Here is a 22588-nt window from a genome sequence, read left to right as displayed (position 1 = left end):
AAAGGTATGCGCTACCATGCCCAGCCTAAAGGAAATACTATTTTTAAAGAGAAATAAGAAAAACTGATGGTTATAAGTTTAAAGTGACATTAGTCAGCTTGATTGCATGCTGGTCCTTCTACCTACATTCGCTGTTTTGGTATAATGTAAGATCCTTATACTAGAGGAATTCCTTATAGAAAGAGAGAGAGAGGCCAGGGAGCTGATGTTTCTAACATAGGAGTATGATGGTAGACTATGGAATCCAAGCTGAGAAGAGAACAGAGGATGAGCATGCTGGGTGTCGCTTATGGTTATATGGTGTGACTTCCTTGCCTGGGGCCCACTAGGATTGAAAAAGGGCTGTGTAGGATCCATAGGAGAACAGGACAAGAGTTTGTTGGTGGGGTAGCATGTTTTGAAGTGAGTCTTCACCTGATGACAAGATTAAGGAAGGACCATCAAAGTGAAAATCGTTGGCAATGAAGTGGACAGAGAATCAAGAGAAAAAGAAATGGGAGGCATCATTTCCGTTGATGTTTTAGTCACTTAGGTGCAAGGGTCAAAGTATGAAAAGCCAGTGAACCAGCACTTGGAATGCATAGGCATTCCTGTGAGTTCCAGGACAGCCAAGACCTCACACAGAGAGCCTCTCTTGGCGGGGGGTGGGGGAGTTAAAATGAAAAATAAAATGTAATACTAAAGTTATCATTGAAAGAAGAACAGATTGGGGGCATGTTGATATAGAGAGGGCTAAATGAGGTAACAGAAAGCCTGTGACATAGCATGGCACACTCATGCAGTGGGAACGGATGCTTTGTTTGATTAACAAAGAGAGATGTGTAGTTGTCACTGCTACACTTCGGCTGGACTGCTCTTTTGACCCAACTGTACTTGCGCTCAGAAGTCACTGTACTGGGCAGGCACGCCTTTAATCCCAACACTTAGGAGGCAGAGGCAGGAGGGTCTCTGTGAGTTTGAGGCCAGCCTGGTCTATACACAGAGAGAGTTCCAGGACAGGCTCCATAGCTACTAAGAAACCCTGCTTCGGGGGGAAAAAAGGGGGGGCACTGTATCTGTTTTTAATCCAATCTCCATGCCTCTTTGTCCAGATGTCTGTTTCTTGGCTGTTTTGTGTGAGGGATAAAGATTAATAGCTTGAAGTTGTCCTGGATATTAAGCTGGTGATTTTCTCTGTTTTCAGTTACTTTGGACACTTGGAAGGCTGTGGTGCTGATCTACACAAAGAAATCCGAGACACCTACTATCAACTTGTTCTGTTTTTGGTTAAAGCAATTAAAGGATTTAATAGCATCAATGACAGGTACTGGAGTGCCTCTACATTTCTTGCTAAAAAAAAAATGTAATCTTTTGTGATTATAAATGAAACACACATTTGATGTTGAAAAGCACAAAATTAACCACAAATATTCACTAACTAGTATATTTCGTGTGTGTGTATAATATGTGTGCATTGGATAGGTTTCTGGAAATCTAAGAGTTTATAGCCTGTTATCCTTAGTGTTTGATGTATTATGTGCAGATTAAAGCTTGAGTACAAAGCAGATTAAATAGTTGCTTAGCAATCTTTAAATCAGATGGTTCTTCTGTAACTGTCTAGCCTCAGCTAATTTGGGCCTGCCCTAATGTTGTCATTCATCAGTGCATGACTTCACTGCTCACTCCCTTACTGTCAGGTGCTCCAAACTCACTTTCCACCTTTCAGAGTTATCAGGTTTTTTGGTTTTTGTTTTTTTCCTAAGCTTCAAAGGATATTTGTGTAGAATCCTGCCTTACAAATTAGTACCAAATCAGGCTGCCAACTTACACTGTCCCTGTTGGCAGTGGGCAGCTTTGGTAATTGTCACCTATGTGGTCTCTTTAGGTCTCTGCTCCCTGCTTTATCCTGTATTCAGACAGCCCTGCTTCATCTTTTGGATATGGGCTGGGAACCCAGTGATCTTGCCTTCTTTGTTGACATTCAGTTACCAGATCTTCTCATGAACATGTCACAAGAAAATATCAGCGTCCATGACAGTGTGATCAGGTAAGAGCACAGTCTCACCCTTTGCTATTCCAGAGTAGGGGCATGGGTAGAGTGGGGCCAAGGGCATGGGCTTGGCAGCTCGTCCGCAATATATCCTGGCTTTACCACATGTGAACTGAGTGACCTTGCAAGTTTTTTAACCTTTCTTTTTTTTTTAACCTCCATTTCTTCATCTTTAGAACTACCTTTGAGGCTTGTAGAAAATGCGTAAGTTCCATTTCTGAGTGTCAAGAATAGTGCCTGGTACACAGCGGGGCAGTGTAAATTGGCATCAGTAGTGTTATAAACTTGGAAGATAAGGATTGTCTTCATTTTGGGAGGTTCCTAATAGCCTGTGGAATTGGAGAATCCTTTTATTTTACACCTGTGTGCTGTTAGCCACTATAGTGTCCTGCATATTTTAAGGACTTAGATTATAATAAAAAAAATAGTATACAAAACATACCTGGAAGGGGAGACACCATAATCTAGAAGGTAATCTTTCCCAGGGTGAGGCTCAACCATGACCCTTGGGTTGTGCTGACCCCTTCTATTTCCCCAAGCATGGGAAATTTCACTATAGAGTTTATGATAATGGAGGACTGTTTATACTCTTCTCTATATTAAAAGAAAATGGTATGCAAAGTTTTTTAAAATAATTTTTGGTTTTGTTTTAAAACAAGGTTTGGAGTTTTTTGAGACAATAGTTTAATATAGATTTAAACCCAGGTATTAAGAGATGGGGCTTAAGAAAAGACAGAATTATATGCCTCTGAGTAGATGTGGACTGCTCAAGAGGAAGGTGCTTTATTCCACTTTTGACCCATGTGTCTCTACCTGCTCAAACCCATTTACAATCCATGACTTTTGGAGGGGAGAAAAACTGAAGAATAGGTGTTAAAAGGAGAATTGGGACATAGTGAATGAGATGACACTCAGTATATTCACTCTAAAAAGAGATGTTCTAGGAAGGTGGGGACAATTAAAGCTGTCTCCTTGGGCCAGTGAGGTAGTTCCACAGATAAGACTTTCTCTATCCCTTGACCTGCTGTAAGAGGGCAGATGGGGTACACAGCACTGGGTGACAGCTGGTTCTTCAGCTGTCAGTCAGCCCGATGTTCCAGGTTTTGTCTGTGCCAGCATGATAGAGCCCTGGAGGAGAGAAGGAACACATACCCTTCACACCAACCCCTCAGAACTAGTTCAAGACTGTGTAAGAGGAGGCCTAAAGCCATTTAGTTGAAATGCATAAATGAATGGATGGATGGATGTTTTTGGTTTTGCATTTTGAAACAGGATTTTACTGTGTAGCTTTGGCTGCCCTGGAACTCACTCTGCAGAACAGTCTAGCCTTGGATTCATAGAAATCCTACTGCCTCTGCCTCCTGAATGCTGTTATTGAAGGTATGCACCACCATTGCCTGGCATGTTTAAAGTTTTTTAAAAGAATTTATTATTTTTATTTAGATATGTATGTCTGTGTGAGTGTATACCATATGTTTGTGGGTACCATAGGAAGCCAGAAGAGGATGTCTGATCTCCCAGACCTAAAATTAGAGGTGATTGGGAGCTGTCTGATGTGGGTGCTGGTAACTGAACTGAATTCCTTTGAAGAGCAGCAATTACTCTTAACTATTGAGCAGTTTTTTCAGCCCATGTTTAAGTTCTCAGTGCTGAAGCAAACTGTAAACTGAAACTATGGAATGTGTAACTTTACATAAGAAGAGTCCATGAAGTCACCACCTGGAACCTCGTATTTGAAATGAGGAATCAGGAGCAGGCCAGATATAATTTAGTCATCCCTGTCCCTGTGTTCCTCCCTCTTGGTGGATTGGTTCTAAAACCTCATCAATACAAATGAAATGCTTCAGGCCCTCAATAACCCACACACATCCTTTTACATACATTGAATCATCTCCAGGTGACTTTATGATGCCTTATGAATCACTGTAAATGCTTGGTAAGTAGTTCATACATTGTGTTATTTAGAGAGTGATGAAAAAGGATCTACACATGTTTGATACAGACAATTTTTAATTATATGTATGTGTGTGTATCTCTGTATGGGCATGTGCATATGAGTGCAGGTGTCCTCAGAGACCAGAGGTGTTGGATCCCCTGGAATAGGAGTAGTAGGCAGTTGTGAGCTGCTGATATGGGTTCTGGGAACTGAACTCCAGTCCTCTGGAAAAGCAGTAAGTACTCTTAACCTCTGATTCATTTCTCCAGTCCCAGAGACAAATTTTAAAAGATATCTTTGATATGATACTGGCTGAATCCAATGATATGGAGCCCATGTATGTGGAGGTCACAGATGCAGAGGCTGACTGTACTGTGGCATGGTCTCATAGGAACTCGTCGGTAGAGCTGAAGTCACAGGATCTCCTGATCCCTTCCTCATGCTGGTTGCATTAGGCTCTTCTACCCATGTCCACACTGAATTTATTTTAGACAAAGTCGTGTTTAGTTCAGGCTGGCCTCAGACATTCTATATAACTAAGAATTGTCTTTGATCCTCCTGCCTAGGATTAGAGGTGTGTGATGTTTATGATATGCTGGAAATTAAACCAAAGGTTTCTTGTGGTCTACCAACTAGACTATATCCTCAACCTAAACTTTATTATTATTGTTGTTGTTATTGAGACAGGGTTTCACTATATAGCCCTAGCTGGCTTGGAACTCACTATAGTTCAGGTTGGACTCTTAACTCACAGAGATCCACCTGATTCTTACTACTTCTGCCTTATGAACATGTGCCACTATGCCTGACTAAACTTTTTTTTTAGATTTATTTATTTATTATGTATACAGCCTTCCTTCCATGTGCACCTACACACCAGATGAGAGCACCAGATCTCATTATAGATGGCTGTGAGCCACCATGTGGTTTCTGGGAATTGAAGTGGTGAAGAGCAGTCAGTGCTCTTAACCACTGAGCCATTTCTCCAGCCCCCACTAAACTTTTTTAATCTTTGTATTTGACTCCAGTACCTGGCATATGATAGGTTTGCCCTACTCAGTGTAATCTGTTTAAGAAATATTATTTTTCTTTTTATTTATTTATTTTGTTTTCTGAGCATAAATCTAAATAGCAGATAAACTGAGGCTTTGAGAAGCAGTTTCCATCATTTCAAAATGCCAGTCTGTTAAACTTACGGGGCACAGCATCTGCTAACTAGCACTTCCTTGAGTATTGTAAGAAGCGTGCCGTTCACCCATTACATCCTTCTTTCAGCCAGTGGAGTGAAGAAGATGAGCTCGCTGATGCCAAGCAGAACTCAGAGTGGATGGATGAGTGTCAGGATGGCATGTTTGAGGCCTGGTATGAAAAAATAGCTCAAGAGGATCCAGAGAAGCAGAGGAAAGTAAGACCTCTCAATTAGAGCAATCTGGGTGACTTGCTAAGATTTGGAGAGGAGGGTGTCCCAGGGGTGTACTTGGATGATGTCTCCCAGAGGGCTTCTGGGAACATTCAGAACCAATGTCTGTCTTCATCCTGATGGGATCCATCATGGTGGCTTACTTCCATAGGACTAGGCTCTCAGTAGAGTGTCTAATAAGGCTGATGTATGTTATTAGATTCCAGTGTATTAAGTTAGCGGGAAATGGAATTGCCAAAGAGTTTGGACTCTCTTGTTCTAGGCTGGCACACTGTCCTCCTGTAGGCAACCACCATTCCAATTACAAAGCTGATAATCAGGTGAGCTTGGAAGCAGCTCCTGTTTATCCTATGAGAGCTAAATGATGCACATGGTAGAGGAATCAACTTAGGTAGGCTGTCTGTCTTTATGTAAGGTGTCCCATCTACCACTACTACATGTGTCAGACATCTAGTATCATAAAGACATCAATTTTCCCCATATTGAGTATTTTGTGTTTGCCAACTGCTCTGCCCATTATAGTACCTCTGTGATACTTAAGAGGAACACACCAACTGGGACTTGTGACTTCTCTCTTGCAAGTTCATGTCTGAATGAGAGCATCCTGTAGTGCTCGGGTGACCTGGCAGATTTCTTCTCCTACAACATACCATCTACTACCAAACAGTGACTTTCTGACTTGGTTTCCTCATATGCAGACTCTAAAATGAACTACCTTATAACCACCAAGTACTTTTTAGTAACCCTATAGCTTGCTCATATAACAGCCTCTTACTATCTGCTCCCAGGAAGGAAATTAGCTAGCTAATAGAAAGTCTGTTGGCTTGTATGGCTAGTTAAAGATGAAAGACTTATATGATCTGAGGAGAAACCAGAGTACTGTTTGTTTGTTTATAAAGAGGTCCACACTGGTCTAAAACTTGCAACCCTCCTGCCTCAGTCTACTGAATGCTAGGATCATGGGAAAGCATCGTCATGCCCTGCAGTTTTAATGTGTCAGAATCAAGAGTCCTCCTTTGATGTTTGTTAGCATTTCCATTGTCTAACAAGTACCCAATCCAAGCATCTGGGTGTCATTCTTGACAGTCCCTTTATTGATTTGGTCACCAAGGCCTCTCACTTTGCCTCCTTAATACTTCTCAAATCCGCCCACTTTCCTCTTCCTGTTTAACAGCTCAATCCCTGCCCTTATTACCGCCATGGAGTTACTTGAACAGTTGTCTCATAGTCAGCTTCCCTGACCCTTGTCTTGGTCTATAAATCCATTCTTTGCTCTGCAACCAGAGGAACCTTCAGAGTGCCAGATCTGTTGCTATTACTTTCCTGTTGAAAAATTGCTTTTAAATACTAGCTACTTAGACTCCTTGGAGTTTACCTTTCTAACTTCACCTGGTTATTCCTCCTCTGTACTCTATTATACATACTATGTTATTGCCCATTTTAAAAGCCCTGGAGCTAGAGATATGGTTAGTGGCTAAGAGCACTTGCTGCTCTTCCAAAAGATCCAAGTTTTGTTTCTAGCCACTGATGCTGGGTGGCTCACAACTCTATCTCTAGGGAATTCAATGCTTGCTTCTGCAGGTACACATACATTGCTGGCATACACATACATAGGCACACACATGTGCATAAATAAAATAACATCTTTTTAAAAAGCAAACCAAAAAAAACTGTGTCTTTTTTTTTTCTTTTTGTTTTTCTGTGCCTTATGCCTGCTAGGCAAATGCTCACACATTCAGCTACATCCCCAGCCTGTGTTATGCTCCCTTTTTACAGGAGCAAAGCTTCTGTGGACTGTTGCTGTTCCTTATGCCTGTCTCTTTTATCTCCACCCAACTACCATCTGTTTGTTCTTGGTTTTACCTGAGGAATTGTCTTCCTTGAAAAGCCTTCCTTGACCCTCCAGATTCCTTTGATAGTGTCCTTTGTGTTCTCTGAGCTTCCTGAATTTGCCTCTCAAAGCATTCCCCACATACCATGACCATCATCTGTTTGCTTGAGGGAATTCCTAAGTGGGTACTTGCTTATCCAACTTCAAATTCTAGCACCTGGTACAAAGCTTGGGCTCCTAGGTTTCTACTGAGTGAATGAATTGATTAATGAACAGTGGCCACAAAAGAAAGGCTGTTGGCTAATTGTGTTCATTTCACCTTACAGATGCACATGTTTATTGCTCGCTACTGTGACCTGTTAAATGTGGACATCTCTTGTGATGGGTGTGATGAGATTGCCCCCTGGCATCGCTACCGATGTCTGCAATGCAGTGACATGGACCTTTGCAAGACTTGTTTCCTTGGTAAAATTCAGGGGGAATCCCATGTCCACAAGCAACATTCATTTCTGCTTAATATGATTTTGCCATTTTAAAAATTCATTGCGCTGAATAGAGATGTTGTCCAGTGTCTCTGGTTCGTTTACCCTCAACTCAATGATGAGCTTTGCTGCTACTGTCTGGCATCCTTCCATCTCCCATCCTGCTGGGGAGGCCCTTGATAAACTCTCAGGACTAATTAATGCAGGCTCAGATAAGTTTCTAAGAAATTTTGCTTCTGAATCACACAGTAGTTCCAAATAGCAACATATGTGAACAAGCAAAATAAACTTGAAATATTCTTTAATATACTTGTCTCATAGGTGCTAGGGCAGAGCCTTTCTGCAGTAGTGAGTCCTGGAGGGCTCTGTGTATTTGAAGTCCAGCAGTAAAAGACACAGTTCCTGTCCTGGAAATACAATCTACCAGAGAGACCAAACATATCCACATAATAAATGCAAATGCTATTATAACTGAGCAAAGCAAAGTATTTCTGGAAAATTTTGGAAATATAGAAGCTTTCTACAGAGAAGCCTTGTGGAGGAGATAGGGTAAGAATTGATTTTTGAAGGAAGTTCACACTAGATGGCATTGCAAAACTCTGAAGATAGCATTACCATCAAGAGCAGAGCAAGCTCAGGGACAGGAATGAGTGCTTTCAGTGAGTTTAGATAGATACCCTTGAGTGTCTGTTTAGTTAAGTGATAGAATAAGACAGACAGGGTTCAGGTTGTAGGATCCTGAGATGCTAGGCTAAGAAATTGAATAGTCTGAAGACAGGAGGGACAGTTTACAACTAGGATGTTACCATGGCCAAAGCTATGGTCAGGGGAGACTGTCCGTGTTTTTCTCCTTTAGGAGACTCTAGTCACACTGGAAACAGAAGTGACCAGCTGTGAGGAGATTGAGCAGGGACTTAGACTGAGATCAGAGTACCCTGTCTTGTTCATGTCTGTTCTTCTCTAACTCATCGGGTCTGGGGTTCTGAAGTCTATTTTCACCTATAATTCTGCAGTGACAAAAAAGAACAGAAACTTGATCACTGGAGCATACCAGTGGTTGTGTAACTTCTATCAGAGATGGGGTATAAGAGATAACTCACAAAGTGCATGGGACTTTTTCTCCCAAATAGTAGTCATGGTAGTAATTTGGCATGTATTTGATCTGACTGTGACACTGTAGAATGGGGATCAGTCAGCTGGACCATTGCCAGAGTTCTATGCTGAGAATATCATTGATATTCATATATCATTGCCACCAGGGCATTCTAGTCTTCAATGGAACTCCTGCCTTCTGGAGTAGTAAATGAGAAATTGCTCTGGTGTTGGGATCAGTTTGCTAGCACTCTGGGGGACCCTCTACCCCATCCACCTCACACACTGCTGGTTTTTCTTCAGGTGGAGTGAAGCCTGAGGGCCATGGAGATGATCATGAAATGGTCAACATGGAGTTCACCTGTGACCACTGCCAGGGTTTGATCATAGGCCGGAGAATGAATTGCAATGTGTGTGATGACTTTGATCTTTGCTATGGATGCTATGCAGCAAAAAAATACTCCTATGGGTATGTCAGTTGTCTTGCTGCCACCATGACCTTTTGAACTAACTATGTCTTTACTTAAAGGAGGTATTTTGCTTTTTCTGTGGTACTAGGGACTAAACCCAAGACTTCACAGATGCTGGGCAAGCACTCTATACCTGGGCTATACTGCTAGCCTTCCTTACGTTAAAAAATTTGTATTGTTATTAGGGGTGTGTGTGTGTGTGTGTGTGTGTGTGTGTGTGTGTGTGTGTACACGCGCGTGCACATGCATACACGTGTGGAGATGAGAAGACAGTTTTGTGGTATCACTTCTCTCTTTTCTCCTCTTTGTGGGTTCTAGAGATTAAACTCAGGTCACCAGGTTTGCTAAATGCCTTTCTTACTAAGCTGTCTTGTGGCCCCTTTCTTACTTTTTTAAAAGAAAGGTTTTGTTTTGTTTAATACAATTTTTAACATATTTAGAAGAGAGATTAGTACAGTGCACTCTATGTCCTTGGATTCAGTGGTTAGGGAGATGGCATCAAGAGTGCCTACTTCATCCCTTTCTTAATACCTTAAAGTATTTATTTGTTTTTTTTTATCCATTGAAATTTTATTATGCATTAGGGAGCTTAACCTAAAAACAAACAGCATATAGTAAAAAGATATGTTATATCTGTTCATGGCTTCAAAATATATTTTCCTTTGATGGATCAGAGGTTAAAAGTACTGACTGCTCTTCCAGAGGTCCTGAATTCAATTCCCAGGAACCACATGGTGGCTCACCTTCAAGTACTTAAAACACATTTCAAACCTTAAGTCATTTCTTTCCTATACCTTGTAATTTATTTTTTTAAATTACGGGCATTACATTGCATTACCAAACTTCAGTATCACACCCTCAGAAATCTCTGAAATCTGTCTTCCTTAGCGTGGTTCCCATGTGCAGGCTTTAGGTTGTGAAGTGCTAGTGTGAGATGCCCAGTGTTTGTGTTTGTTCATTTCTCTGGGGAAAGAGTTGATACTATTCTTTAAAGCTTCAATAACCACAGCCTATTGGTGACTAAGGCACATACTCCCCTGAGGTCCTAGGTGTCTTTTCCATAGTCTCACAAATGCTGTAGGCCTTAAAACTCTCATGTCTTTGCAGCCATTTGCCAACCCACAGCATCACAGCCCACCCAATGGTGACCATCCGGATCAGTGACCGGCAGAGGCTTATCCAGCCCTATATTCACAACTACTCCTGGTTGCTTTTTGCTGCCCTGGCTCTCTATAGTGCCCACCTGACCAGCACAGAGCACGTGGATGGGGAGCAGCTGGACCCCCGGGCCCGCAGTAACGCTGCCACCCTGCGGAGCCAGTGCATGCAGCTAGTTGGAGACTGTCTGATGAAGGCCCACCAGGGCAAAGGTAACTAACTATTTCTTATGTAGAACACCCGCCCTGCCTCTGCTTGCTGTTGGACAAAAAGCCCAGGTAGCCATAAAAGACTCTGCTTGGCTCAGAGGTAGTAAACAAGAGGGATTTAGCATAGCCTGGAACTTAAGTCCCAGTTTCTCTTGAGAGGACTGTTGTCATAAAGTAGCATCTAGTTAGTCAAAGTGTTTTCCTGACAGCACAATGCAGTATTAATAATAAAACTCTGGAAGTCCGTGGATCTATAATATTTGAATCTCTCACTTTACTCAGGAATCCATCCTTTTTTTTTTTCCAGTACCTGAAGTGCAAATCCACATGTACTTGTATCTGAGATGAAAGCTGCTTACAAATAATGGTGTGTTTTGGGTGTGACCATGCACATTCAGATCCAGTTCTGTGGAGGTTAGGTGGGGCTACATGGATGCCCTTTCTCAAAATAACAAAATAATGAGTTAATTCTGACTTCACTGAAGTAATTCTGACTACTTTTTTTTTTTTAGAAAGAAAATAGTGCAAATGTTAAACTTCTGAGACATTTTAGTTTCTCTCAGGTGGTAGACTCCCCATCCTAATTGATATCAGGAAATCATACTTATCTTACGGAGAAGGAGGGTGATACCTCTGTCAGGGGGTATTTAAAAATCTAGTCGTTAGCCAGGCATAATGCAGTACATGCCTTTAATTCTAGTGCTCTGACAGCTCTGCGAGTTCAAGGCCACCCTGGTCTCCTTAGCAAGTTCCAGGCAAGCCAGAGATACATAGTGAGACCCTGTCTCAGAAGATAATAATAATAATTACTTGACACTACCAGAAAAAAAATGTTTCTAATTTTCAAAACAATCCTGTCGCCTTTGTATCTTCAGTGTTTCATTGTGCTTAAAGTGCAGGTGCCCTTTGCTGTTGTCTTTCCCATCTGAGATCAGGAGGGGCATGGCAGGCTGCCAGAGATGTTGCTGTATGATATGTGTGACACCTCCCACCCCCACCAAGCCATCTGTTTGTATGCAGTGGTTAAACTTTGTGGCACTCGCCAGTAATACCCCTGTTGTGAATGTTTAACCATGTTCTTGCTTTTTCCCATTCCAGGTCTTAAAGCTCTAGCTCTTCTTGGTGTATTGCCAGATGGTGACTCTACCTCAAAAAATCAAGCCCTGCCAGGAACAATGTCCATCCAAACCTCAGAGGACCAACTAGAGAAGAAAAAAGTTCAGCTTGCTGAGGAGCCAGCAGATGCGAGCCTGTTTGTGCCCTGCAGTGTGAGTAGTGTGTCTTTGCCATGTGGTCACAGCTTGCATTCAGGGAGCCAGTTACACAAAGAGGCACAACAGGGAAGTTAACATTGTGGTCACCATCTATCGATGTGTTCATTCATTTACACCAAAATGGACTTTATTTTTTATTTTTTATTTATTTTGATGCTCAGACTGACCCCATGTTTGTGGCCCAGTGGCTATTCCTGCTTGGCTTTTGTATTCTCATTCTCTCTCTCTCTCTCTCTCTCTTTCTGTGTGTGTGTGTGTGTGTGTGTGTGTGTGTGTGTATAGGTGCAGGCTGTAAAAGGGGGTGATAATAATAGTGATTGTAACACAGGGCTATTGCAGGAGTTATGCGCTGTCCACACTTGAAAGAACCATGTAAAGTATTTGGACCATGCACACAGTAAGCTCAATCTTAGAAAAGGACTTGCGTGTCCTGCTGCATTACTCTGCCATAGTCCTTGAGACAGGATTTCTCGCAGAACCTGAAATTAATGTGATTAACAAGCTCCAGCAATCCTCCTTCCTCTTCCCTTGGCAGCAGTTAAAGGTTTAACACATTCATGGCCACATCCAGCCTTTTGTAAAAATTAATTACATTTATTCATTTACCTTACATCCCAACCACAATCTTTCCTCTCTCCTCTCCTCTCATTCGTTTTCCCCATCTTCCTCCCACCCCCCACATTCACTCCTCCTCTGTTTCTGTTCAGAAAGGGGCAGGCCTCCCGTAGGTGGCAACAAATCATGTATGTGAGTGCTGGGATCTGACTCATCCTCATGCTTGTACATTAAGGCCTCTTATGCACTGAGCTCATATCTCTGTCCTATACCCTGAGAATATTCATTTCTATATCAATAAAATAACTGCATCTGTGGCAGGAGAAACACTATTATGTGTAGATTTGATGTGACCTTATCTTTATAATAGCATTAAAGAGAATAGTAGATATAATACTTTTCTGATTGTAAATAAAGATGGGTTTCGTTTTTCTATGGTATGTGTATGCTGTATGCATGTGTACATTTTCATGTGTACATGCATATCAACATCAAGAGCCTTCCTCTATCACTCTTCACCTTATTCTTTTTGAGGCAGGTCTCTCACTGAACCGAAACACCAATTCAGTAATACTAACTGGTCAGTAAGCACCAGGGATCCCTGTCTCTGCATCCTCCCGTGCTGGGATTACAGGCACTCTCTACCACACTTGATTTTTACATAGTTGCTAGAGATCCAAACTTCGGTCCTCATTCTTACACGGCAAGCATTTTGTTGATTGAGGCATCTCCCAGCCTGTGTTTGTTTTTTCTACAAAAAAAGTAAAATATATAAAGATGACCACTGTATTGTACTAGCAGAAAAAATCAACAACTTCATTTTTTTCCCAAAAGGACTTTCCATTCTTGGCTTCTTGAAGCCTAACAGAATATAGTGAAGGTTTGTTATCAGCCATTGCTTATGTGACCTGGAAGCTCTGATGGCACTTCCAAGATGATCAGGGGATGTGAGGGGAGAATCATTATTGTAGAGTAGTGGTTTATTCTAAGAAATTAGTGACATTTTTCTAAGGAAATTCCAAAGATTTTTAGTTTGTGAAAGACTAACAACTGTATACAGCATATATGGAGTACATTTTTGTTATTTTTTTTACATTTACCTCCTATTTTTAGGGAAAGAGAGCTGCAGATAAAGAAGTCAGACCTTTGGATTATAAACAGAGGAAAACAGCAGGTGAAGGTCTCGCCTTAATGAAGGACCCTTTGTACCAAACCCAAACTTCTGATGCACCTGCAAATGCTCACATGTCTCCAGGACCTCCAGGTCAGGATCATATGGCCATTAACCCCACCTCCTCCTCTCCAAGTACGTGTGTCAGCATGTCTGCACTGTCACATACAGTTGGAAATTATCCAGTAACCGAGGTTTCTCCCTTGTGTTCAGCTGCAGCTGGTAACCCTGCGCCGTCTGTACTTTAGCTTATCTAGTCCATACATTTACCAAGAGCCTTCTCTTTGTTGAGCTTCCAGGGGTAAAATCTACCAGCACAGGCAAAGGCACACATGGCCTCTGCCCTCCTGGAACTCACAATCCAGGAAGGTTCCAAATAACTGTCATTTAAAGTGGTCCCAGGAGAAGGGTGATGAGTGTGAGCCCTGATTGGGATCTAGAGCAGATTTTTATCTGTATAATGCCATGTAGAAGGAGGTGTAAGGGACTTTGCATGTGCCAGGATATGCAGTAGGGGCTGACATCAGGCAGAAATCACTGTGAGAAATGGCCTCTTAGTAGGTTCCAGAACTAACATGAGAAGTCCTCATGCAGGTGTGCAGAGCCAGAGCAGAGCGCTGGAAGGTGACACAGAAGAGCTGCTGTGGTGCTCTGCTGCATGCCTCTGATGTTCAGGCCTCGGGCTGTGAAAAGATGGACGTGGTGGGCTTGGAGCTGGGGTTTTGGAGGATGGGGATATAGTGTTGGGTTGATGGAGATGCTTCACGTAGCCCAGGTTCTATCCCATTTTTTGTTCTGTAATAGGATGGAAGGGAGTAGATTCTACACCATCTTCAGGGCCAACTCTCAAAAGCAGTAGGCATCATATCAGATCCTCAAAGTCTACCAGAGTCAGATTCCCCTGAGGATCAGCATTCTGGTCCATAGGCAACAAGTATGTGTCAAGTACCCCCATGTTCTGGGACATTGCTAGGTGCTTGAGGTATATCACAAAAGAGGCAAAAATCAGAAGGGTAAATGATGAACAGCAAACACAAATATGCAGAATGTTAAAGGTTAATCAAATGCTAGAGAGCGTCTAGTTTAAGAGCAGGGTCAGAGAACAGGGAGGATGGTTCCTATTCAATTAGGGAGCAGGAAGGCCTCCTTGAGAAGGTGACTCTAAAAAGTGTTCAACAATAGAGTTTGTTATTTTTGTGGGTTTTGTTTTTGTTTTTTAAAAGATTATAATTTTATGTCTATGTGTATTTTGTCTATGTGTATATCTATGTACCAAGTATGTGCCTAGTATAGGCAGAGAGTCAAGTTGGAGTTACAGGTGGTTGTGAACCACCATGTGAATGCTGGGTTCAAACCCAGGTCCTCTGGAAAGCAACCAGTGCTTTTAACCACTGAGCAAACTCTCCAGCCTTTGTTCGTTTTGAAACAAAGTCTTGCTGTGTAGCCCAGCCTAGCCTCAAACTCTTGATTAGCCACCCTGTCAAGTGCTAGGATTCCAAGCATGCATTACCATGCCTTATTTCATCTATAGACTATCCAGCTCCCTTCTACAGGATCACAAGGACAGTGGCGTGGTTTAGTTGCCTTCTCTGTGTGTGAAACCTGGCAAAATCTGAAAGTGTTTTCCCACACAGATGCTGAACATCCAGAAGTGTCATCTCAGACAGCAGAAGAGAAGGCAGTTACTCCAAACCCTGAGCAAGTGTTTGCAGAGTGTTCCCAGAAGAGGATTTTAGGATTGCTAGCAGCCATGTTACCTCCCATCAAGTCGGTAAGAGGCAAGCAATGTTTTCTTTGTGGAAGAGTGGGTGGTTGTAGTCACAGGAAAAACAGTGATAAGATGTAAGCCAAAACCAACGATTAGCGACAGCTCTGTGTCCTGAGGGAGGGGATGATTATGAATTAAAGTTACTTTCTCCTTTGAACTTACATTTTGTATGAGTGTGATTGACTGTTTTTAATTATTTTTCTTATTCTTATAGTTACTTTTTTTTGGTTTATCTAGACAGGGTTCTCTGTGGAACAGCCCTAGCTGTCCTGGAACTAGCTCTGTAGGTCAGTCTGGCCTCGAACACACTCACAGAGATCCATCTGCCTCTGAAGATCGTGTGTGTGTGTGTGTGTGTATGCCTACATGAATTTATACACACCACATGCTTTCAGATGCCATGTGCCAGAGGACATTGAATCCCCTGGGACTGGAGTTAGAGGAAATTGAACCCCATATTGTCTTTTCCAAGAGCAGCAAGTGCTCTTAACCACTGAACCATCTGTCTACCCCTATTGTGGTAACTTTCATAATATTAATATCTTCAAAGAATCTAGCTTAGCTATATCCTTAGCATTCTTTATAATTTTCTGAACTTTTCATATGTGCATATCTTATGTGAATTTTAGTATTATGTTTTATCAAGACCCTGTCAGTCTGCCCCTTTAAGATCTGGTGAGTTATTTTCTTTGGAATAGCATTAGATATATATTAATTTAGGAATAACTGACATCTTTAACAATACTGTGTTTTGTTTTTTCTCATGGCTAAGAATTAGACAGAACTAGCAAAATGTGGAAACAAGTTTCTCCAAGTTTGTAAAACTTTAAGGATGGGGATATCCCTGCGACCCAGGGTTTGGTCTTCAGATCTCTGGGTCCAGGGACATTTTAAAAGTAGTTTGCCAAAAGATGCTTAGACTGAGAGAAATCACCTTGTGTGTGGGACTCGAAGATGGTTAATGACTCAGCCACAGTATCTAGCAGGAGAGTCATTGTGTCCACTCTTAGCATAGCATCGGGTTCAGAGAATAAGAAATGAATTATGAGTTCACAGCAGTCCCTGCAGTTCATGCCCAATGGCACAAGATTCATTCAGGTTTTTTTTTCTTTTTTCTTCTTTTGTGTTTGTACCTCTAATCTTTAACATGAGGTCCTGCGTCCCATGACCCTTGGCATAATCACTTATATGATCAGCCTTCCATCACAGGCACTATTCTTTGAAGAATGTTCTCCTTTTCCTCTTTGGACTCTATACTGAGACTCTCCCAACCTTAATAGCGCTTCACCATGTCTGTCTTCATGCCAATTCCTAGGTACCCCCCATTACATGGGAACTTGCAGCCCACACCACACACCACACCAGCCCCTCTTTGCACACTTTCCTTGTTCTTCATGGACTCCAGCAGTCTTATCAGCCATCCCATTAAGGGAAAGGCTTCCTGAGGTTCATTTTTTTTTATTGTAAGAGCTTTTGGTGCTACCGTTGCTTTGTTTTACTAGTATGTATACAGTGCCCTCTTGAATCACACTCACTATGCTAACTCACAATTATTAAAGAAGTTCTCCGGTTTTCTCTTTTTTTCCTATGGAAAATAATAAATGGTTTAAATGTAGTCAGCTGTTTTCTAAATGGCATTTTTAATAATATAGCATTGGAAGCCAAGTAAAATGCAGACAGTATTTAAAGAAAGAAAAATAAGGCTGAGAAAATGACTTGATAGGTAAAGCACTTACCATGCAAGCTTGAGGACCCAGAACCCACTTAAAGTTGCATAGAGTAACATGTGTCTCCTCATGGAGACGATGGTGCAGGTAGAGACAGAAAAACCCCTGAAACCCATAGGCAAGCTTGTCTGACATACACAGAAGCAAACAACAAAGAGACCCTGTCTCAGACAAGGTACAAGTTACCAACATTGGAGGTCTTTCCTTGGCCTCCACATGTGCATACATGCACATCATACTGAAGGAAGGAAAGGAGGGAGGGTGGGAGAATAATTTACAGGTGTTGCTTACAGATGTGTATGGAGAAAGGTTATTCAACTGTTAGTAGTTGTTACTTCCATGACATTGGTGAGTCAGAGGGGGGCTGTGATCGAAAGTCTGAATTTTATGTGTTTCTGTGAATTCTTTATAATGCACATCACCAGGAAAGGAAGAAAAAAGCAAGTGTTTTCTGTACTTTAAGGGTAAAGGAATATTAGGAGTGGGATAAGAAGGGGTTGGAGATACGGCTCAGCAGTTAAGAGTGCTTGCTACTCTTGTGGAGTTTGGTTCCCAGCACTCATGTCCAGAGGTTCAACACCTGTAACTCCAGCATCAGGGAATCCAGTGCCCTCCCTCTTCTGGGCTCCAAAGGACCTGCGCTTACATATGAATAGTCATACATATATAAACACACACACACACAAGTAAAAAAAAAATAAATTTAAAAGATAAGATGATACTTGAACATATTTTATTTACTGTAGATTGTACACTTGTCATTTTTGAAACTAGAATTAGTCCAGTTGTAATACATGAATGGGTGGCATGTATAGATGATGTGGCTGACTGGATTTTGTACTAAAGAGATTTCCCCTCTCTATTGACAGGGTCCCACAGTTCCCCTGATAGACCTGGAACACGTCCTCCCACTCATGTTTCAGGTTGTCATCTCCAACGCAGGCCACCTGAATGAAACCTACCACCTCACGCTGGGTCTTCTGGGCCAGTTAATTGTCCGTCTTTTACCAGCAGAGGTGGACACTGCAGTCATCAAGGTCCTTTCAGCCAAACACAACCTGTTAGCTGCAGCAGACAATGGCGTTGTGCCAGATGGCTGGAAGACCACCCACCTGCTCTTCAGCCTGGGCGCTGTCTGCCTGGACAGGTAACCTTGGTTTTCACATACCTAGTCTGCACTCCACCCTTGTGGTGCTCACTGTTGATGAGTTTCAGTGTGCTGCAGTGCTGAGGCTCTGCTGAGAATCCAACTCACAGCCCCACACTGAAATAGCTGAGAGCTTAGCAGTACCTGCCAGTCAACTCTGATGAGATTTATCCTGGTAGATTTTTCCTGAGAAAAATAAGTATAAGCACTGGGGTTAAAAAGTCTGTTTTTATTACAAAAATAATAATCATAATACCAAATGTGAAATGAAGAAGGAAAAATGACCTTGATTTCCATATGCATCTCTAAGCGCCTGTCTGAGTAGGACTGTGAGTATGAGTGTGTCTGTGTGTGCTTGTGGAGAGGGCACTCTAGAGCAGTGGCTCCAGCCTCCCTAACGCTGCGGTCCTCTACTAGAACTCCGCATGTTGTGGTCACCCCCACCGTAAAATCATTTTCAGTGTTACTCATAACTGTAGTTTTGCTGATGTTATGAAGAAAACCTTTCAACCCCAATGCCCGTACTTAATTTTCTTACATTATGAATCATAATGTAAATATCTATGTTTTCAGATGGTCTTTTTGATATGTGTATTGGTGTTTTGCCTTCATGTGTGTTTCTGTGAGGGTACATGATCCCTGGAACTGGAGTTCTAGACAGTTGTGAGCTGCCATGTGGATGCTGTGAGTTGAACCTGGGTCCTCTGGAAGAACCGCTGGGTGCTCTTTACTTCTGACCTATCTCTCCAGCCCTTCAGATGGTCTTAGATGACTTCTGTGAAAGGGTTGGTTGACACCCCCCCCCGAGGGGTCATGACCCAAAGGTTGAAGACCACTGTTTTACAGACATTTGAGAACATAGTTGTAGGTAGAGTTTGTAAGCTGAGTATATAAGTAACAGATCTTGATTTTGTTGTTGTTTTCACTTGTCTTTATGTGAAAAGCATCATTTTGGTAGTTTTTAAGCTAAGTAATGGATGGTTCTTTGCATGAGTCTGACTATCTAGGACAGTGATGATGTTTGTGAGGGTATAGCGTCACACATTGCCACCTAACATTGGAGCTCTTGCCTTCTAGCCGAGTGGGTTTGGACTGGGCCTGCTCCATGGCAGAGATCCTTCGATCACTCAACAATGCCCCATTGTGGCGAGATGTCATTGCTACCTTCACAGACCACTGCATCAAGCAGCTTCCTTTCCAGCTGAAGCACACCAACATCTTTACCCTGCTGGTGCTTGTCGGCTTCCCCCAGGTACAGCATCTAAAGGCCTGTTTGCCGAAGTCTATAGGGCATGTGCATGTGCGCGCGCACACACACACACACACACACACACATTCTTGCATACGCATGTATGTATGCATCTGTAATGGTCTTGGAAATTTATAGTCTTGGTATATTTTCAGAATTGTGTAATTGTTATACTTTCATTATCAACAGTTAGACATTTGATTAATTTTTCTAGCTTTGAATAATAGTAGGTAACTATAATGTATTCAGTTACGAAGATCTTCAGATACTGTTGTCTTTCACTCTGGCACTCATGTTGATCTTTCTCAGTATGCCTCATGAGGACCTATCTGTAAAGCTATGGCAAACACCTAAACTAATTTTGTGCCAGGTCTGCACCCAGTCCTTTCATCTTGTGAATAAGAAGACCACCCCCATCCCTGTGTGCTTTAGAAGAGTGAGCAAGCAAAAGGGACTGAGCTTGTGCCTAATTAAATGTCTCTTCTCACATCAATGCTCTAGGTCCTCTGTGTGGGAACCCGCTGTGTTTATATGGATAACGCCAATGAACCCCATAATGTGATCATCTTGAAGCACTTCACTGAGAAGAATAGAGCTGTGATTGTCGATGTGAAAACCAGGAAAAGGAAAACAGGTCCTAAGCATAATCATGTCTCCTAAGAATGGAAGAAAATGGTCTAATCCTTGCATGCTATGAAACCAATGAAGATGCCTCAGTTCTTATTCCTGCATGTGATAGTTTAATTTTTTAAAATTACATTTATTTATTTGTGTGCACACATGTTGAGAGGAGAGGCTACTTTTTCGTTCCCCAGCCGCCCAGACTCCTGAAATAATCACACAGAAATTATATTATTTGCAATACTGTTTGGCCAATAGCTTAAGCATATTTCTGGCTAACTCTTACATCTTAAATTAACTCATTTCTAATATTTTAGATTTTAACCATGAGGTTTGTGGCCTACTGGCAAGGTTTCAGCTAGCAGCTCACATCTTACTCCTCTGGTGGCTACTTGGTGTCTCACTGACTCTGCGCTCGCTCGCTCTCTGTCTGTCTGTCTGTCTGTCTGTCTGTCTGTCTGTCTATCTATCTATCTATCTATCTATCTATCTATCTATCTATCTATATCCTGGCTATATTCTGTTAAACCATTGGTCAAAAGCAGCTTCATTATTAACCAATAAAAGCAGCACATACACAGAAGGACTTTCCACATCACCTCACGTTTTCTGTGTAAGTAAAAATAAAGGTTTCAACCTCAACATAGCAAGATTACATAAAACAAAATAGGTATCAAGCAAGAATTACAGTTAACAATATTTATATCTACTTTATATTTTATCATAACTAAGGAAAACTATTTTATCATAACTAAGGAAAACTATAACTATCTATTCTTCAACTCCATCAAAGACTCCAGAAGGATATAATATTACCTAAGTAAAGAGGAAGTGCTTTGTAAGCAACTTCCAAAACTCTAGAATTGACAGACATCTCGCTGCCTGGACAGTCATCCAAAGTTCTTCTGTAACATTGCAGGCACCCATCTTCAGCCCACAGGTCCATAGTATTCAACAGACTTTTTCATGAAGCAGGAAATTTGAAGATCTGTTCTGCCTTGTAATGGCAAAGTCCATCAGTTGCTTTCTTCTGTGTCCTGCATAGAATGTCTGGCAGACTCTTTCATGAAGCAGGAACCCCAAAGAACTGTCTCACCTTCTTTAGGCAAGTTCAGTAGTCATTTCTCTGTGGGTCCTGCATGTCCAGTTCCTACAGCATACCGTCAAGCAGTCCAGGCAAGAGCAGTTTCTTTGCCCAAATGGCTAACAAACTTCATAAGGAGCCTCTTTGATGCCCACCATGCTCTTGAAGTAGATTGGTGCTACCAGGAGCAGATGTGTCTAAGTGTCATGAAAAGTCCAAAGTTCCTAAAACATTTTAAATGCCATATTATGAAAGTCTCTGAAAGATTTGAAGAGTACCTATCTAACTGAAATATATATATATCTAGAAAACCTAGCTAGCATGACTACAAACTTGACTTTTATAGATGACTATCTATTAACCTATATTTCTTAATTATACATTATATTTTTAAATGAGCTGCACAAACACAGCACCTTAATCAAGAGCAGAAATATACAAAAAAAGACAAAAATTAGCCTTAAATTTGTATCAATAAACCAAGATCTATACCAATGCAAAGTATCCATCTCTGTAGCATATCCCCCTTTAAATGTAAACAAACATTTATAAACAATACTTGATAATTTGGGTGTAGTTCTCTCCAAACTTATTCCTGCTTTTTGTTGGGCGAAGTAGTTTTTGGGGGTGTTCACAAAGACCTTTCTGGGGGGTCTTGGTCCATCAAACCACGGAAGAAATCCATAGGTTCTCATCCTCTGTGGAAACAAAAGAAGAATCTCTTTTCTAAAGCAACAAATTCTTAGACCCAAATTTTGAAGTCAAGAAATCTTTAAAATACATAGGTTGGTTTAGCTTAGCAGCCCATACAATAAAATGTCTCGCTGTACTAAACTCCTTCACAGTCAAAAAATTCAAATAAAACACAATAATGTACATAATCCAGACTCTCTGTATATTCCATCTTTATGTGGCTTATTTTTCTTTACTCTATTACTTTTTCTACAAGTTTAATATTTATTTTTTTATCTTTACTCCTTTAACCTATGACTGTCTGTACTCTTTTATATTACACTTACTGTCTCTTTACTCTTTTGCTTCTCTTTCCCAAGCCTACGTACATTTTTTTGAACATACTGTGTCTCATTTAGAGGTCTTTTATGTCTGTAACCTCAGCACCAAGGCAGGAGGATCATACAATCAAGACTAGGCTGATAGTGCGTTTGAGGCCTGTCTAGGCAGCATAATGAGACCTGTCTCAGATAAAACAGTAATAGTAACTAATAAGCATAGTAAACATGTAAATTTGGTTTCTTATAGATAGCATATAGTCAGTCTTCTTTTTAATCCAGTTTGATGGTCCCTTGTTTCAATACTTATTCAGGTATTTTATGGTTGATTGAGTTTAAGTCTGCTATCTCCTTG

At 41.4% G+C, this 22588-nt stretch overlaps 1 protein-coding gene and 1 non-coding gene across 5 annotated transcripts in view; both read left to right on the top strand.

Moving 5' to 3' along the window:
• Positions 1 to 22588, top strand: part of Zzef1 (zinc finger ZZ-type and EF-hand domain containing 1) — a 130451-nt gene that overhangs the window by 81786 nt on the left and 26077 nt on the right. For 2 of the 4 annotated variants that reach the window (XM_048448684.3, XM_048448683.3), the window contains exons 31-42: positions 1184 to 1303; positions 1865 to 2026; positions 5241 to 5370; positions 7543 to 7681; positions 9094 to 9259; positions 10368 to 10630; positions 11726 to 11895; positions 13570 to 13720; positions 15262 to 15398; positions 17992 to 18269; positions 19347 to 19521; positions 20020 to 20152. In XM_048448684.3, coding sequence (XP_048304641.3) covers positions 1184 to 1303; positions 1865 to 2026; positions 5241 to 5370; positions 7543 to 7681; positions 9094 to 9259; positions 10368 to 10630; positions 11726 to 11895; positions 13570 to 13720; positions 15262 to 15398; positions 17992 to 18269; positions 19347 to 19521; positions 20020 to 20152 — 2024 coding nt within the window. Of the gene's footprint in view, positions 1 to 1183; positions 1304 to 1864; positions 2027 to 5240; positions 5371 to 7542; positions 7682 to 9093; positions 9260 to 10367; positions 10631 to 11725; positions 11896 to 13569; positions 13763 to 15261; positions 15399 to 17991; positions 18270 to 19346; positions 19522 to 20019; positions 20153 to 22588 lie in introns of all 4 variants that reach the window. The other 2 variants (XM_048448682.3, XM_048448681.3) reach the window with 1 other exon arrangement.
• On the top strand, positions 2464 to 2626 carry LOC125409589 (U1 spliceosomal RNA). Its single transcript, XR_007234827.1, has one exon. It is a non-coding gene; the product is annotated as a U1 spliceosomal RNA (small nuclear RNA).

Source organism: Myodes glareolus, chromosome 9, assembly GCF_982192425.1.
Source record: "Myodes glareolus chromosome 9, mMyoGla1.1, whole genome shotgun sequence".
Lineage (NCBI taxonomy): Eukaryota > Metazoa > Chordata > Mammalia > Rodentia > Cricetidae > Myodes > Myodes glareolus.
Note: the sequence above shows the minus strand (reverse complement) of the source record. Positions and strands in the feature narration are given on the sequence as shown.